The 19,694-nt window shown below is 54.4% G+C and overlaps 1 protein-coding gene across 1 annotated transcript in view; it reads right to left on the bottom strand.

The window, feature by feature from the left end:
• ttc5 (tetratricopeptide repeat domain 5) overlaps nucleotides 1–19,694 on the bottom strand; it is a 104,992-nt gene that overhangs the window by 63,498 nt on the left and 21,800 nt on the right. Inside the window, exons 6-7 of the mRNA XM_070866757.1 lie at nucleotides 19,185–19,399; nucleotides 14,526–14,670 (exon numbers count right to left, since the gene is read on the bottom strand). Coding sequence (XP_070722858.1) covers nucleotides 14,526–14,670; nucleotides 19,185–19,399 — 360 coding nt within the window. The remainder of the gene's footprint in view (nucleotides 1–14,525; nucleotides 14,671–19,184; nucleotides 19,400–19,694) is intronic.

Below are 19,694 nucleotides of genomic sequence, written 5' to 3'. Positions count from 1 at the left end.
GGACAGTAATGTCGGGGAGACGGACAGACAGACGACAGTGTCTATGGACAGTAATGTCGGGGAGACGGACAGACAGACGACAGTGTCTATGGACAGTAATGTCGGGGAGACGGACAGACGACAGTGTCTATGGACAGTAATGTCGGGGAGACGGACTGACAGACGACAGTGTCTATGGACAGTAATGTCGGGGAGACGGACAGACAGACGACAGTGTCTATGGACAGTAATGTCGGGGAGACGGACAGACAGACGACAGTGTCTATGGACAGTAATGTCGGGGAGACGGACAGACAGACGACAGTGTCTATGGACAGTAATGTCGGGGAGACGGACAGACAGACGACAGTGTCTATGGGACAGTAATGTCGGGGAGACGGACAGACAGACGACAGTGTCTATGGACAGTAATGTCGGGGAGACGGACAGACAGACGACAGTGTCTATGGACAGTAATGTCGGGGAGACGGACAGACAGACGACAGTGTCTATGGGACAGTAATGTCGGGGAGACAGACGGACAGACGACAGTGTCTATGGACAGTAATGTCGGGGAGACGGACAGACAGACGACAGTGTCTATGGACAGTAATGTCGGGGAGACGGACAGACAGACGACAGTGTCTATAGACAGCAATGTCGGGGAGACGGACAGACAGACGACAGTGTCTATGGACAGTAATGTCGGGGAGACGGACAGACAGACGACAGTGTCTATGGACAGTAATGTCGGGGAGACGGACACACAGACGACAGTATCTATGGGACAGTAATGTCTGGGAGACGGACAGACAGACGACAGTGTCTATGGACAGTAATGTCGGGAGACGGACGGACAGACGACAGTGTCTATGGGACAGTAATGTCGGGGAGACGGACAGACAGACGACAGTGTCTATGGACAGTAATGTCGGGAGACGGACAGACAGACTACAGTGTCTATGGACAGTAATGTCGGGAGACGGACGGACAGACGACAGTGTCTATGGGACAGTAATGTCGGGGAGACGGACAGACAGACGCACAGTGTCTATGGACAGCAATGTCGGGAGACGGACAGACAGACGACAGTGTCTATGGACAGTAATGTCGGGGAGACGGACGGACAGACGACAGTGTCTATGGGACAGTAATGTCGGGGAGACAGACGACAGTGTCTATGGACAGTAATGTCGGGGAGACGGACAGACAGACGACAGTGTCTATGGACAGTAATGTCGGGGAGACGGACAGACAGACGACAGTGTCTATGGGACAGTAATGTCGGGGAGACAGACGACAGTGTCTATGGACAGTAATGTCGGGGAGACGGACAGACAGACGACAGTGTCTATGGGACAGTAATGTCGGGGAGACGGACCGACAGACGACAGTGTCTATGGACAGTAATGTCGGGGAGACGGACAGACGACAGTGTCTATGGACAGTAATGTCGGGGAGACGGACAGACAGACGACAGTGTCTATGGACAGTAATGTCGGGCAGACGGACAGACAGACGACAGTGTCTATGGACAGTAATGTCGGGGAGACGGACGGACAGACGACAGTGTCTGTGGACAGTAATGTCGGGGAGACGGACGGACAGACGACAGTGTCTATGGGACAGTAATGTCGGGGAGACAGACGGACAGACGACAGTGTCTATGGACAGTAATGTCGGGGAGACGGACAGACAGACGACAGTGTCTATGGACAGTAATGTCGGGGAGACGGACAGACAGACGACAGTGTCTATGGACAGTAATGTCGGGGAGACGGACAGACAGACGACAGTGTCTCTGGACAGTAATGTCGGGGAGACGGACAGACAGACGAAAGTGTCTATGGACAGTAATGTCGGGGAGACGGACGGACAGACGACAGTGTCTATGGACAGTAATGTCGGGGAGACGGACAGACAGACGACAGTGTCTATGGACAGTAATGTCGGGGAGACGGACAGACAGACGACAGTGTCTATGGACAGTAATGTCGGGGAGACGGACAGACGACAGTGTCTATGGACAGTAATGTCGGGGAGACGGACTGACAGACGACAGTGTCTATGGACAGTAATGTCGGGGAGACGGACAGACAGACGACAGTGTCTATGGACAGTAATGTCGGGGAGACGGACAGACAGACGACAGTGTCTATGGACAGTAATGTCGGGGAGACGGACAGACAGACGACAGTGTCTATGGACAGTAATGTCGGGGAGACGGACAGACAGACGACAGTGTCTATGGGACAGTAATGTCGGGGAGACGGACGGACAGACGACAGTGTCTGTGGACAGTAATGTCGGGGAGACGGACAGACAGACGACAGTGTCTGTGGACAGTAATGTTGGGGAGACGGACAGACAGACGACAGTGTCTATGGACAGTAATGTCGGGGAGACGGACAGACAGACGACAGTGTCTATGGACAGTAATGTCGGGGAGACGGACGGACAGACGACAGTGTCTATGGACAGTAATGTCGGGGAGACGGACAGACAGACGACAGTGTCTATGGACAGTAATGTCGGGGAGACGGACAGACAGACGACAGTGTCTATGGACAGTAATGTCGGGGAGACGGACAGACGACAGTGTCTATGGACAGTAATGTCGGGGAGACGGACTGACAGACGACAGTGTCTATGGACAGTAATGTCGGGGAGACGGACAGACAGACGACAGTGTCTATGGACAGTAATGTCGGGAGACAGACAGACAGACTACAGTGTCTATGGACAGTAATGTCGGGGAGACGGACAGACAGACGAGTGTCTATGGGACAGTAATGTCGGGGAGACGGACAGACAGACGCACAGTGTCTATGGACAGTAATGTCGGGGAGACGGACAGACAGACGACAGTGTCTATGGACAGTAATGTCGGGGAGACGGACAGACAGACGACAGTGTCTCTGGACAGTAATGTCGGGGAGACGGACAGACAGACGACAGTGTCTATGGACAGTAATGTCGGGGAGACGGACAGACAGACGACAGTGTCTATGGACAGTAATGTCGGGAGACGGACAGACAGACTACAGTGTCTATGGACAGTAATGTCGGGAGACGGACGGACAGACGACAGTGTCTATGGGACAGTAATGTCGGGGAGACGGACAGACAGACGCACAGTGTCTATGGACAGCAATGTCGGGAGACGGACAGACAGACGACAGTGTCTATGGACAGTAATGTCGGGGAGACGGACAGACAGACGACAGTGTCTCTGGACAGTAATGTCGGGGAGACGGACAGACAGACGACAGTGTCTATGGACAGTAATGTCGGGGAGACGGACAGACAGACGACAGTGTCTATGGACAGTAATGTCGGGAGACGGACAGACAGACTACAGTGTCTATGGACAGTAATGTCGGGAGACGGACGGACAGACGACAGTGTCTATGGGACAGTAATGTCGGGGAGACGGACAGACAGACGCACAGTGTCTATGGACAGCAATGTCGGGAGACGGACAGACAGACGACAGTGTCTATGGACAGTAATGTCGGGGAGACGGACGGACAGACGACAGTGTCTATGGGACAGTAATGTCGGGGAGACAGACGACAGTGTCTATGGACAGTAATGTCGGGGAGACGGACAGACAGACGACAGTGTCTATGGACAGTAATGTCGGGGAGACGGACAGACAGACGACAGTGTCTATGGGACAGTAATGTCGGGGAGACAGACGACAGTGTCTATGGACAGTAATGTCGGGGAGACGGACAGACAGACGACAGTGTCTATGGGACAGTAATGTCGGGGAGACGGACCGACAGACGACAGTGTCTATGGACAGTAATGTCGGGGAGACGGACAGACGACAGTGTCTATGGACAGTAATGTCGGGGAGACGGACAGACAGACGACAGTGTCTATGGACAGTAATGTCGGGCAGACGGACAGACAGACGACAGTGTCTATGGACAGTAATGTCGGGGAGACGGACGGACAGACGACAGTGTCTGTGGACAGTAATGTCGGGGAGACGGACGGACAGACGACAGTGTCTATGGGACAGTAATGTCGGGGAGACAGACGGACAGACGACAGTGTCTATGGACAGTAATGTCGGGGAGACGGACAGACAGACGACAGTGTCTATGGACAGTAATGTCGGGGAGACGGACAGACAGACGACAGTGTCTATGGACAGTAATGTCGGGGAGACGGACAGACAGACGACAGTGTCTATGGACAGTAATGTCGGGGAGACGGACAGACAGACGACAGTGTCTCTGGACAGTAATGTCGGGGAGACGGACAGACAGACGACAGTGTCTATGGACAGTAATGTCGGGGAGACGGACGGACAGACGACAGTGTCTATGGACAGTAATGTCGGGGAGACGGACAGACAGACGACAGTGTCTATGGACAGTAATGTCGGGGAGACGGACAGACAGACGACAGTGTCTATGGACAGTAATGTCGGGGAGACGGACAGACAGACGACAGTGTCTATGGACAGTAATGTCGGGGAGACGGACAGACGACAGTGTCTATGGACAGTAATGTCGGGGAGACGGACTGACAGACGACAGTGTCTATGGACAGTAATGTCGGGGAGACGGACAGACAGACGACAGTGTCTATGGACAGTAATGTCGGGGAGACGGACAGACAGACGACAGTGTCTATGGACAGTAATGTCGGGGAGACGGACAGACAGACGACAGTGTCTATGGACAGTAATGTCGGGGAGACGGACAGACAGACGACAGTGTCTATGGACAGTAATGTCGGGGAGACGGACAGACGACAGTGTCTATGGACAGTAATGTCGGGGAGACGGACTGACAGACGACAGTGTCTATGGACAGTAATGTCGGGGAGACGGACAGACAGACGACAGTGTCTATGGACAGTAATGTCGGGAGACAGACAGACAGACTACAGTGTCTATGGACAGTAATGTCGGGGAGACGGACAGACAGACGAGTGTCTATGGGACAGTAATGTCGGGGAGACGGACAGACAGACGCACAGTGTCTATGGACAGTAATGTCGGGGAGACGGACAGACAGACGACAGTGTCTATGGACAGTAATGTCGGGGAGACGGACAGACAGACGACAGTGTCTCTGGACAGTAATGTCGGGGAGACGGACAGACAGACGACAGTGTCTATGGACAGTAATGTCGGGGAGACGGACAGACAGACGACAGTGTCTATGGACAGTAATGTCGGGAGACGGACAGACAGACTACAGTGTCTATGGACAGTAATGTCGGGAGACGGACGGACAGACGACAGTGTCTATGGGACAGTAATGTCGGGGAGACGGACAGACAGACGCACAGTGTCTATGGACAGCAATGTCGGGAGACGGACAGACAGACGACAGTGTCTATGGACAGTAATGTCGGGGAGACGGACAGACAGACGACAGTGTCTCTGGACAGTAATGTCGGGGAGACGGACAGACAGACGACAGTGTCTATGGACAGTAATGTCGGGGAGACGGACAGACAGACGACAGTGTCTATGGACAGTAATGTCGGGAGACGGACAGACAGACTACAGTGTCTATGGACAGTAATGTCGGGAGACGGACGGACAGACGACAGTGTCTATGGGACAGTAATGTCGGGGAGACGGACAGACAGACGCACAGTGTCTATGGACAGCAATGTCGGGAGACGGACAGACAGACGACAGTGTCTATGGACAGTAATGTCGGGGAGACGGACGGACAGACGACAGTGTCTATGGGACAGTAATGTCGGGGAGACAGACGACAGTGTCTATGGACAGTAATGTCGGGGAGACGGACAGACAGACGACAGTGTCTATGGACAGTAATGTCGGGGAGACGGACAGACAGACGACAGTGTCTATGGGACAGTAATGTCGGGGAGACAGACGACAGTGTCTATGGACAGTAATGTCGGGGAGACGGACAGACAGACGACAGTGTCTATGGGACAGTAATGTCGGGGAGACGGACCGACAGACGACAGTGTCTATGGACAGTAATGTCGGGGAGACGGACAGACGACAGTGTCTATGGACAGTAATGTCGGGGAGACGGACAGACAGACGACAGTGTCTATGGACAGTAATGTCGGGCAGACGGACAGACAGACGACAGTGTCTATGGACAGTAATGTCGGGGAGACGGACGGACAGACGACAGTGTCTGTGGACAGTAATGTCGGGGAGACGGACGGACAGACGACAGTGTCTATGGGACAGTAATGTCGGGGAGACAGACGGACAGACGACAGTGTCTATGGACAGTAATGTCGGGGAGACGGACAGACAGACGACAGTGTCTATGGACAGTAATGTCGGGGAGACGGACAGACAGACGACAGTGTCTATGGACAGTAATGTCGGGGAGACGGACAGACAGACGACAGTGTCTATGGACAGTAATGTCGGGGAGACGGACAGACAGACGACAGTGTCTCTGGACAGTAATGTCGGGGAGACGGACAGACAGACGACAGTGTCTATGGACAGTAATGTCGGGGAGACGGACGGACAGACGACAGTGTCTATGGACAGTAATGTCGGGGAGACGGACAGACAGACGACAGTGTCTATGGACAGTAATGTCGGGGAGACGGACAGACAGACGACAGTGTCTATGGACAGTAATGTCGGGGAGACGGACAGACAGACGACAGTGTCTATGGACAGTAATGTCGGGGAGACGGACAGACGACAGTGTCTATGGACAGTAATGTCGGGGAGACGGACTGACAGACGACAGTGTCTATGGACAGTAATGTCGGGGAGACGGACAGACAGACGACAGTGTCTATGGACAGTAATGTCGGGGAGACGGACAGACAGACGACAGTGTCTATGGACAGTAATGTCGGGGAGACGGACAGACAGACGACAGTGTCTATGGACAGTAATGTCGGGGAGACGGACAGACAGACGACAGTGTCTATGGGACAGTAATGTCGGGGAGACGGACAGACAGACGACAGTGTCTATGGACAGTAATGTCGGGGAGACGGACAGACAGACGACAGTGTCTATGGACAGTAATGTCGGGGAGACGGACAGACAGACGACAGTGTCTATGGGACAGTAATGTCGGGGAGACAGACGGACAGACGACAGTGTCTATGGACAGTAATGTCGGGGAGACGGACAGACAGACGACAGTGTCTATGGACAGTAATGTCGGGGAGACGGACAGACAGACGACAGTGTCTATGGACAGTTATGTCGGGGAGACGGACAGACAGACGACAGTGTCTATAGACAGCAATGTCGGGGAGACGGACAGACAGACGACAGTGTCTATGGACAGTAATGTCGGGGAGACGGACAGACAGACGACAGTGTCTATGGACAGTAATGTCGGGGAGACGGACACACAGACGACAGTATCTATGGGACAGTAATGTCTGGGAGACGGACAGACAGACGACAGTGTCTATGGACAGTAATGTCGGGAGACGGACGGACAGACGACAGTGTCTATGGGACAGTAATGTCGGGGAGACGGACAGACAGACGACAGTGTCTATGGACAGTAATGTCGGGAGACGGACAGACAGACTACAGTGTCTATGGACAGTAATGTCGGGAGACGGACGGACAGACGACAGTGTCTATGGGACAGTAATGTCGGGGAGACGGACAGACAGACGCACAGTGTCTATGGACAGCAATGTCGGGAGACGGACAGACAGACGACAGTGTCTATGGACAGTAATGTCGGGGAGACGGACGGACAGACGACAGTGTCTATGGGACAGTAATGTCGGGGAGACAGACGACAGTGTCTATGGACAGTAATGTCGGGGAGACGGACAGACAGACGACAGTGTCTATGGACAGTAATGTCGGGGAGACGGACAGACAGACGACAGTGTCTATGGGACAGTAATGTCGGGGAGACAGACGACAGTGTCTATGGACAGTAATGTCGGGGAGACGGACAGACAGACGACAGTGTCTATGGGACAGTAATGTCGGGGAGACGGACCGACAGACGACAGTGTCTATGGACAGTAATGTCGGGGAGACGGACAGACGACAGTGTCTATGGACAGTAATGTCGGGGAGACGGACAGACAGACGACAGTGTCTATGGACAGTAATGTCGGGCAGACGGACAGACAGACGACAGTGTCTATGGACAGTAATGTCGGGGAGACGGACGGACAGACGACAGTGTCTGTGGACAGTAATGTCGGGGAGACGGACGGACAGACGACAGTGTCTATGGGACAGTAATGTCGGGGAGACAGACGGACAGACGACAGTGTCTATGGACAGTAATGTCGGGGAGACGGACAGACAGACGACAGTGTCTATGGACAGTAATGTCGGGGAGACGGACAGACAGACGACAGTGTCTATGGACAGTAATGTCGGGGAGACGGACAGACAGACGACAGTGTCTATGGACAGTAATGTCGGGGAGACGGACAGACAGACGACAGTGTCTCTGGACAGTAATGTCGGGGAGACGGACAGACAGACGACAGTGTCTATGGACAGTAATGTCGGGGAGACGGACGGACAGACGACAGTGTCTATGGACAGTAATGTCGGGGAGACGGACAGACAGACGACAGTGTCTATGGACAGTAATGTCGGGGAGACGGACAGACAGACGACAGTGTCTATGGACAGTAATGTCGGGGAGACGGACAGACGACAGTGTCTATGGACAGTAATGTCGGGGAGACGGACTGACAGACGACAGTGTCTATGGACAGTAATGTCGGGGAGACGGACAGACAGACGACAGTGTCTATGGACAGTAATGTCGGGGAGACGGACAGACAGACGACAGTGTCTATGGACAGTAATGTCGGGGAGACGGACAGACAGACGACAGTGTCTATGGACAGTAATGTCGGGGAGACGGACAGACAGACGACAGTGTCTATGGGACAGTAATGTCGGGGAGACGGACAGACAGACGACAGTGTCTATGGACAGTAATGTCGGGGAGACGGACAGACAGACGACAGTGTCTATGGACAGTAATGTCGGGGAGACGGACAGACAGACGACAGTGTCTATGGGACAGTAATGTCGGGGAGACAGACGGACAGACGACAGTGTCTATGGACAGTAATGTCGGGGAGACGGACAGACAGACGACAGTGTCTATGGACAGTAATGTCGGGGAGACGGACAGACAGACGACAGTGTCTATGGACAGTAATGTCGGGGAGACGGACAGACAGACGACAGTGTCTATGGGACAGTAATGTCGGGGAGACGGACGGACAGACGACAGTGTCTGTGGACAGTAATGTCGGGGAGACGGACAGACAGACGACAGTGTCTGTGGACAGTAATGTTGGGGAGACGGACAGACAGACGACAGTGTCTATGGACAGTAATGTCGGGGAGACGGACAGACAGACGACAGTGTCTATGGACAGTAATGTCGGGGAGACGGACGGACAGACGACAGTGTCTATGGACAGTAATGTCGGGGAGACGGACAGACAGACGACAGTGTCTATGGACAGTAATGTCGGGGAGACGGACAGACAGACGACAGTGTCTATGGACAGTAATGTCGGGGAGACGGACAGACGACAGTGTCTATGGACAGTAATGTCGGGGAGACGGACTGACAGACGACAGTGTCTATGGACAGTAATGTCGGGGAGACGGACAGACAGACGACAGTGTCTATGGACAGTAATGTCGGGAGACAGACAGACAGACTACAGTGTCTATGGACAGTAATGTCGGGGAGACGGACAGACAGACGAGTGTCTATGGGACAGTAATGTCGGGGAGACGGACAGACAGACGCACAGTGTCTATGGACAGTAATGTCGGGGAGACGGACAGACAGACGACAGTGTCTATGGACAGTAATGTCGGGGAGACGGACAGACAGACGACAGTGTCTCTGGACAGTAATGTCGGGGAGACGGACAGACAGACGACAGTGTCTATGGACAGTAATGTCGGGGAGACGGACAGACAGACGACAGTGTCTATGGACAGTAATGTCGGGGAGACGGACAGACAGACGAGTGTCTATGGACAGCAATGTCGGGGAGACGGACGGACAGACGACAGTGTCTATGGACAGTAATGTCGGGGAGACGGACAGACAGACGACAGTGTCTATGGACAGTAATGTCGGGGAGACGGACAGACAGACGAGTGTCTGTGGACAGTAATGTCGGGGAGACGGACAGACAGACGACAGTGTCTATGGACAGTAATGTCGGGGAGACGGACAGACAGACGACAGTGTCTATGGACAGTAATGTCGGGGAGACGGACAGACAGACGACAGTGTCTATGGACAGTAATGTCGGGGAGACGGACAGACAGACGACAGTGTCTATGGACAGTAATGTCGGGGAGACGGACAGACAGACGACAGTGTCTATGGACAGTAATGTCGGGGAGACGGACGGACAGACGACAGTGTCTCTGGACAGTAATGTCGGGGAGACGGACAGACAGACGACAGTGTCTATGGACAGTAATGTCGGGGAGACGGACAGACAGACGACAGTGTCTATGGACAGTAATGTCGGGGAGACGGACAGACAGACGACAGTGTCTATGGACAGTAATGTCGGGGAGACGGACAGACAGACGACAGTGTCTATGGACAGTAATGTCGGGGAGACGGACAGACAGACGACAGTGTCTATAGACAGTAATGTCGGGGAGACGGACGGACAGACGACAGTGTCTATGGACAGTAATGTCGGGGAGACAGACGGTCAGACGACAGTGTCTCTAGACAGTAATGTCGGGGAGACGGACAGACAGACGACAGTGTCTATGGACAGTAATGTCGGGGAGACGGACAGACAGACGACAGTGTCTATGGACAGTAATGTCGGGGAGACGGACAGACAGACGACAGTGTCTCTGGACAGTAATGTCGGGGAGACGGACAGACAGACGACAGTGTCTATGGACAGTAATGTCGGGGAGACGGACAGACAGACGACAGTGTCTATGGGACAGTAATGTCGGGGAGACGGACAGACAGACGACAGTGTCTATGGACAGTAATGTCGGGGAGACGGACAGACAGACGACAGTGTCTATGGACAGTAATGTCGGGGAGACGGACAGACAGACGAGTGTCTATGGACAGTAATGTCGGGGAGACGGACGGACAGACGACAGTGTCTATGGACAGTAATGTCAGGGAGACGGACAGACAGACGACAGTGTCTATGGACAGTAATGTCGGGGAGACGGACAGACAGACGAGTGTCTATGGGACAGTAATGTCGGGGAGACGGACAGACAGACGACAGTGTCTATGGACAGTAATGTCGGGGAGACGGACAGACAGGCGACAGTGTCTATGGACAGTAATGTCGGGGAGACGGACAGACAGACGACAGTGTCTATGGACAGTAATGTCGGGGAGGCGGACAGACAGACGACAGTGTCTATGGACAGTAATGTCGGAGAGACGGACAGACAGACGACAGTGTCTATGGACAGTAATGTCGGGGAGACAGACAGACAGACGACAGTGTCTATGGGACAGTAATGTCGGGGAGACGGACGGACAGACGACAGTGTCTATGGACAGTAATGTCGGGGAGACGGACAGACAGACGACAGTGTCTATGGACAGTAATGTCGGGGAGACGGACGGACAGACGACAGTGTCTATGGACAGTAATGTCGGGGAGACGGACGGACAGACGACAGTGTCTATGGACAGTAATGTCGGGGAGACGGACAGACAGACGACAGTGTCTATGGACAGTAATGTCGGGGAGACGGACAGACAGACGACAGTGTCTATGGACAGTAATGTCGGGGAGACGGACAGACAGACGACAGTGTCTATGGACAGTAATGTCGGGGAGACGGACAGACAGACGACAGTATCTATGGGACAGTAATGTCGGGGAGACAGACGGACAGTAATGTCGGGGAGACGGACAGACAGACGACAGTGTCTATGGACAGTAATGTCGGGGAGACGGACAGACAGACGACAGTGTCTATGGACAGTAATGTCGGGGAGACGGACAGACAGACGACAGTGTCTATGGGACAGTAATGTCGGGGAGACGGACAGACAGACGAGTGTCTATGGACAGTAATGTCGGGGAGACGGACAGACAGACGACAGTGTCTATGGACAGTAATGTCGGGGAGACGGACAGACAGACGAGTGTCTATGGACAGTAATGTCGGGGAGACAGACAGACAGACGACAGTGTCTATGGACAGTAATGTCGGGGAGACGGACAGACAGACGACTGTGTCTATGGACAGTAATGTCGGGGAGACGGACAGACAGACGACAGTGTCTATGGACAGTAATGTCGGGGAGACGGACAGACAGACGACAGTGTCTATGGACAGTAATGTCGGGGAGACGGACAGACAGACGACAGTGTCTATGGACAGTAATGTCGGGGAGACGGACGGACAGACGACAGTGTCTATGGACAGTAATGTCGGGGAGACGGACGGACAGACGACAGTGTCTATGGACAGTAATGTCGGGGAGACGGACAGACAGACGACAGTGTCTATGGACAGTAATGTCGGGGAGACGGACACACAGACGACAGTGTCTATGGACAGTAATGTCGGGGAGACGGACAGACAGACGACAGTGTCTGTGGACAGTAATGTCGGGGAGACGGACGGACAGACGACAGTGTCTATGGACAGTAATGTCGGGGAGACGGACAGACAGACGACAGTGTCTATGGACAGTAATGTCGGGGAGACGGACAGACAGACTACAGTGTCTATGGACAGTAATGTCGGGGAGACGGACAGACAGACGACAGTGTCTATGGGACAGTAATGTCGGGGAGACGGACGGACAGACGACAGTGTCTATGGACAGTAATGTCGGGGAGACGGACAGACAGACGACAGTGTCTGTGGACAGTAATGTCGGGGAGACGGACAGACAGACGACAGTGTCTATGGACAGTAATGTCGGGGAGACGGACAGACAGACGACAGTGTCTATGGACAGTAATGTCGGGGAGACGGACGGACAGACGACAGTGTCTATGGACAGTAATGTCGGGGAGACGGACTGACAGACGACAGTGTCTATGGACAATAATGTCGGGGAGACGGACAGACAGACGACAGTGTCTATGGGACAGTAATGTCGGGGAGACGGACGGACAGACCACAGTGTCTATGGACAGTAATGTCGGGGAGACGGACAGACAGACGACAGTGTCTATGGACAGTAATGTCGGGGAGATGGACAGACGACAGTGTCTATGGACAGTAATGTCGGGGAGACGGACAGACAGACGACAGTGTCTATGGGACAGTAATGTCGGGGAGACGGACAGACAGACGACAGTGTCTATGGACAGTAATGTCGGGGAGACGGACAGACAGACGACAGTGTCTATGGACAGTAATTTCGGGGAGACGGACAGACAGACGACAGTGTCTATGGGACAGTAATGTCGGGGAGACGGACAGACAGACGACAGTGTCTATGGGACAGTAATGTAGGGGAGACGGACGGACAGACGACAGTGTCTATGGACAGTAATGTCGGGGAGACGGACAGACAGATGACAGTGTCTATGGACAGTAATGTCGGGGAGACAGACAGACAGACGACAGTGTCTGTGGACAGTAATGTCGGGGAGACGGACAGACAGACGACAGTGTCTATGGACAGTCATGTCGGGGAGACGGACAGACAGACGACAGTGTCTATAGACAGTAATGTCGGGGAGACGGACAGACAGACGACAGTGTCTATGGACAGTAATGTCGGGGAGACGGACAGACAGACGACAGTGTCTGTGGACAGTAATGTCGGGGAGACGGACGGACAGACGACAGTGTCTATGGACAGTAATGTCGGGGAGACGGACAGACAGACGACAGTGTCTATGGGACAGTAATGTCGGGGAGACGGACAGACGGACAGACAGACGACAGTGTCTATGGACAGTAATGTCGGGGAGACGGACGGACAGACGACAGTGGCTATGGACAGTAATGTCGGGGAGACGGACAGACAGACGACAGTGTCTATGGACAGTAATGTCGGGGAGACGGACAGACAGACGACAGTGTCTATGGACAGTAATGTCGGGGAGACGGACAGACAGACGACAGTGTCTATGGACAGTAATGTCGGGGAGACGGACAGACAGACGACAGTGTCTATGGACAGTAATGTCGGGGAGACGGACAGACAGACGACAGTGTCTATGGACAGTAATGTCGGGGAGACGGACAGACAGACGACAGTGTCTATGGACAGTAATGTCGGGGAGACGGACAGACAGACGACAGTGTCTATGGACAGTAATGTCGGGGAGACGGACAGACAGACGACAGTGTCTATGGACAGTAATGTCGGGGAGACGGACAGACAGACGACAGTGTCTATGGACAGTAATGTCGGGGAGACGGACAGACAGATGACAGTGTCTATGGACAGTAATGTCGGGGAGACGGACAGACAGACGACAGTGTCTATGGACAGTAATGTCGGGAGACGGACAGATGACGACAGTGTCTATGGACAGTAATGTCGGGGAGACGGACGACAGTGTCAGTGGGATGGCCCTGTGATACTCACGTTGTCTCGCTGCTCGATACTGTGTTGTTTGAGCAGAGGTTGGGGAATGGCCACCGAGTCCCCGATTAGTACCCCCCAGCTCTCTGCGATGTTGTACACCATCACCGGCAAGCAGGTTCCGTCCACATCCACCAGGCCAAAGGTGCTGAAGGTACAAGAGGCAGTCTGTGACGGTGACACCGATAACCTAGCACACACCGTTACATGGAATGTTCAGCAGAGCAACAGGCCATTCCGCCCAACGGGTCAGGGCCGGTGTCCATGTTCCACACCAGCCCCCTCTCAGTCCTCTTCATCTCACCCCATAATATCTCGCCCCATTCCTCTCTCCCCCATGTGTTTAACAAACTTCCCCTCTCAGACACCGATACTATTCCCTCCCTGAGGCAGCGAGTTCCACATTCTCACCGCGCTCTGGGTCAAGCGTTTTCTCCTGAATTCCTGACTATCCAGTGTTACAGCAGTGGCTCAGTGGGTCAGGACCCTCACCTCCGAGTCAGTGCCGCACTGTCGGAGGGGCAGTACTGAGGGAGTGCCGCACTGTCGGAGGGACAGTACTGAGGGAGTGCCGCACTGTCGGAGCGGCAGTACTGAGGGAGTGCCGCACTGTCGGAGCGGCAGTACTGAGGGAGCGCCGCACTGTCGGAGAGGCAGTACTGAGGGAGCGCCGCACTGTCGGAGGGGCAGTACTGAGGGAGTGCCGCACTGTCGGAGGGGCAGTACTGAGGGAGCGCCGCACTGTCGGAGGGGCAGTACTGAGGGAGCGCCGCACTGTCGGAGGGGCAGTACTGAGGGAGCGCCGCACTGTCGGAGGGGCAGTACTGAGTCAGTGCCGCACTGTCGGAGAGGCAGTACTGAGGGAGCCCCGCACTGTCGGAGGGGCAGTACTGAGGGAGTGCCGCACTGTCGGAGCGGCAGTTCTGAGGGAGCGCCGCACTGTCGGAGGGGCAATACTGAGGGAGTGCCGCACTGTCGGAGGGGCAGTACTGAGGGAGCGCCGCACTGTCGGAGGGGCAGTACTGAGGGAGTGCCGCACTGTCGGAGGGACAGTACTGAGGGAGTGCCGCACTGTCGGAGCGGCAGTACTGAGGGAGCGCCGCACTGTCGGAGAGGCAGTACTGAGGGAGCGCCGCACTGTCGGAGGGGCAGTACTGAGGGAGTGCCGCACTGTCGGAGGGGCAGTACTGAGGGAGCGCCGCACTGTCGGAGGGGCAGTACTGAGGGAGCGCCGCACTGTCGGAGGGGCAGTACTGAGGGAGCGCCGCACTGTCGGAGGGGCAGTACTGAGTCAGTGCCGCACTGTCGGAGAGGCAGTACTGAGGGAGCCCCGCACTGTCGGAGGGGCAGTACTGAGGGAGTGCCGCACTGTCGGAGCGGCAGTACTGAGGGAGCGCCGCACTGTCGGAGGGGCAATACTGAGGGAGTGCCGCACTGTCGGAGGGGCAGTACTGAGGGAGCGCCGCACTGTCGGAGGAGCAGTACTGAGGGAGCGCCGCACTGTCGGAGGGGCAGTACTGAGTCAGTGCCGCACTGTCGGAGGGGCAGTACTGAGGGAGTGCCGCACTGTCGGAGGGGCAGTACTGAGGGAGCGCCGCACTGTCGGAGGGGCAGTACTGAGGGAGTGCCGCACTGTCGGAGGGGCAGTACTGAGGGAGCGCCGCACTGTCGGAGGGGCAGTACTGAGGGAGCGCCGCACTGTCGGAGGGGCAGTACTGAGGGAGCGCTGCACTGTCGGAGAGGCAGTACTGAGGGAGCCCCACACTGTCGGAGGGGCAGTACTGAGGGAGTGCCGCACTGTCGCAGGGGCAGTACTGAGGGAGCCCCACACTGTCGGAGGGGCAGTACTGAGGGAGTGCCGCACTGTCGGAGGGGCAATACTGAGGGAGCGCCGCACTGTCGGAGGGGCAGTACTGAGGGAGCGCCGCACTGTCGGAGGGGCAGTACTGAGGGAGCCCCGCACTGTCGGAGGGGCAGTACTGAGGGAGCGCCGCACTGTCGGAGGGGCAGTACTGAGGGAGTGCCGCACTGTCGGAGATGCTGTCTTTCGAATGAGAAATTAAACCGAGGTCCCGTCTGCTCTCTCAAAGTGGACATTAAGGATCCCAGGGCACTATTTGGAAGAGCAGGGGAGTTATCCCCGGTGTCCTGGGGCCAATATTTATCTCTCCATCAACATAACAAAAACAGATTATCTGGTCAGTGTGTGTGGGAGCTTGCTGTGCACAAATTGGCTGCTGCGTTTCCCACATTGCAACAGTGACTACACTCCAAAAGTACTTCATTGGCTGTAAAGCGCTTTGAGACGTCCGGTGGATGTGAAAGGCGCTACAGAAATGCAACTCTTTCTTCCTTTTTCCCCTCTCTACATCTACCCTATTAAACCTCTTCATAATTTGATCAGGTCACTGCACAGCCTTCTCTTTGCTGAAGAGACCCAGCCTGCTGAGCCTTTCAAGTGGGGAGGAGCTTTAACATTTCCAATGAACGCACCTATGTTGACAAGAAAGAAACAGGGGCAAGGAGACCATACAGCCCCTCGAGCCAGCACCTTCTACACCCTCAGGACTTCCCTGGTGCATGAAACACAAAAGGTTAGTCTGCAGGTACAGCAAGTGATCAGGAAGGCCAATGGTATCTTGGCCTTTATTGCAAAGGGGATGGAGTATAAAAGCAGGGAAGTCTTGCTCCAGTTATACAGGGTATTGGTGAGGCCACACCTGGAGTACTGCGTGCAGTTTTGCTCTCCGTATTTACGGAAGGATATACTTGCTTTGGAGGCTGTTCAGAGAAGGTTCACTCGGTTGATTCCGGGGATGAGGGGGTTGACTTATGAGGAAAGGTTGAGGAGGTTGGGCCTCTACTCATTGGAGTTCAGAAGAATGAGAGGTGATCTTATCGAAACGTATCAGATTATGAGGGGGCTCGACAAGGTGGATGCAGAGAGGATGTTCCCACTGATGGGGGAGACTAGAACTAGGGGGCATGGTCTTAGAATAAGGGGCCGCCCATTTAAAACTGAGATGAGGAGGAATTTCTTCTCTCAGAGGGTTGTAAATCTGTGGAATTCTCTGCCCCAGAGAGCTGTGGAGGCTGGGTCATTGAATATATTTAAGGTGGAGATAGACAGATTTTTGAGCGATAAGGGAGTGAAGGGTTATGGGGAGCGGGCGGGGAAGTGGAGCTGAGTCCATGATCGGATCAGCCATGATGGTATTAAATGGCGGAGCGGGCTCGAGGGGCCGAATGGCCGACTCCTGCTCCTATTTCTGATGTTCTTGTGTTCCCAAAACCATTCACAGCCCGTGAAAAACTTTTGAGAGTGTAGTCACTTGTAATGCAGGAATCGCAGCAGCCACTTTGCGCACAGCAAGCTCCCATACAAACAGCAATGTGATAAATGGCTAGATAATGTTTTTTTTTAAAGTGACGTTGATTGAGGGATAAATATTGGACCCAGGACACCGGGGAGAACTCCCCCTGCTCCTCCTTGACATAGTGGCGGTCAATGCACCCTGTACTTTTCTTCGGGCTGCATTCAAAACATCGCGTATGTGCGGTTTTTTTCTCCTTGAAAAGCCACATAGCTTAGAAACATAGAAACATAGAAAATAGGTGCAGGAGTCGGCCATTCGGCCCTTCTAGCCTGCACCGCCATTCAATGAGTTCATGGCTGAACATGCAACTTCAGTACCCCATTCCTGCTTTCTCACCATACCCCTTGATCCCCCGAGTAGTAAGGACTTCATCTAACTCCTTTTTGAATATATTTAGTGAATTGGCCTCAACAACTTTCTGTGGTAGAGAATTCCACAGGTTCCCCACTCTCTGGGTGAAGAAGTTTCACCTCATCTCGGTCCTAAATGGCTTACCCCTTATCCTTAGACTGTGACCCCTGGTTCTGGACTTCCCCAACATCGGGAACATTCTTCCTGCATCTAACCTGTCCAATCCCGTCAGAATTTCAAACGTTTCTGTGAGATCCCCTCTCATTCTTCTGAACTCCAGTGAATACAAGCCCAGTTGATCCAGTCTTTCTTGATATGTCAGTCCCGCCATCCCGGGAATCAGTCTGGTGAACCTTCGCTGCGCTCCCTCAATAGCAAGAATGTCCTTCCTCAAGTTAGGAGACCAAAACTGAACACAATACTCCAGGTGTGGCCTTACAGGTGGGACAGACAGTGGTTGAGGGAAGGGGAGGGTGGGACTGGTTTGCCGCACGCTCCTTCCGCTGCCTGCGCTTGCTTTCTGCACGCTCTCGGCGACGAGACTCGAGGTGCTCAGCGCCCTCCCGGATGCACTTCCTCCACTTCGGGCGGACTGGTCTTTGGCCCAGGGACTCCCATGACACATAGGTACACCAACGTTAGCGTCCTCGACCAGGCCAACATCCCCAGCATCGAAGCACTGACCACACTCGACCAGCTCCGCTGGCCAGGGCCACATTGTCCACATGGCCCCCAGACACGAGGCTCCCAAAGCAAGCACTCTACTCGGAACTCCCTCACGGCAAGCGAGCCCCAGGTGGGCAGAGGAAACGTTACAAGGGACCACCCTCAAAGCCTCCCTGATAAAGTGCGACATCCCTCTAACCAGGGCACAATGTAGGGCGAGCCCATCTCCTTTTCACAAACCCGATCCCCTTCGATAGCCAGTACTTACAATGGCACTTTCTCCTCGTCGGTCAGACTGAACACCACTTTGCCAAGGACCACGGTTCCCATGTTTGCCCCTGGGAGCAAGGTGGAGAGAGGCTTCAGGGCCAAGGAGACCTGCTGCCCACTGACCGTGGTGTAAGTCCGATCCTTGTACAGGCTCAGGTCTTTGTTCTGGATGCTGGACATCAGGCTGTTCAGCTTTTTTGCCTTTAGCTTACCCTGAAAGCAGAATCAGTAAAACGTCAGAGAACTGACCAATAGCAGCTCAGGACACACAGGGGCATCAGAGAACTGACCAATAGCAGCCCAGGACACACAGGGGCATCAGAGAACTGACCAATAGCAGCTCAGGACACACAGGGGCATCAGAGAACTGACCAATAGCAGCCCAGGACACACAGGGGCATCAGAGAACTGACCAATAGCAGCCCAGGATACAGAGTGACACCAGAGAACTGACCAATACCAGCCCAGGATACAGAGTGACATCAGAAAACTGACCAATACCAGCCCT

The sequence above is a fragment of the Pristiophorus japonicus genome, chromosome 23 (genome assembly GCF_044704955.1).
Source record: "Pristiophorus japonicus isolate sPriJap1 chromosome 23, sPriJap1.hap1, whole genome shotgun sequence".
Taxonomy (NCBI): Eukaryota; Metazoa; Chordata; class Chondrichthyes; family Pristiophoridae; genus Pristiophorus; species Pristiophorus japonicus.
This window is presented reverse-complemented; position numbering and strand designations above follow the sequence as displayed.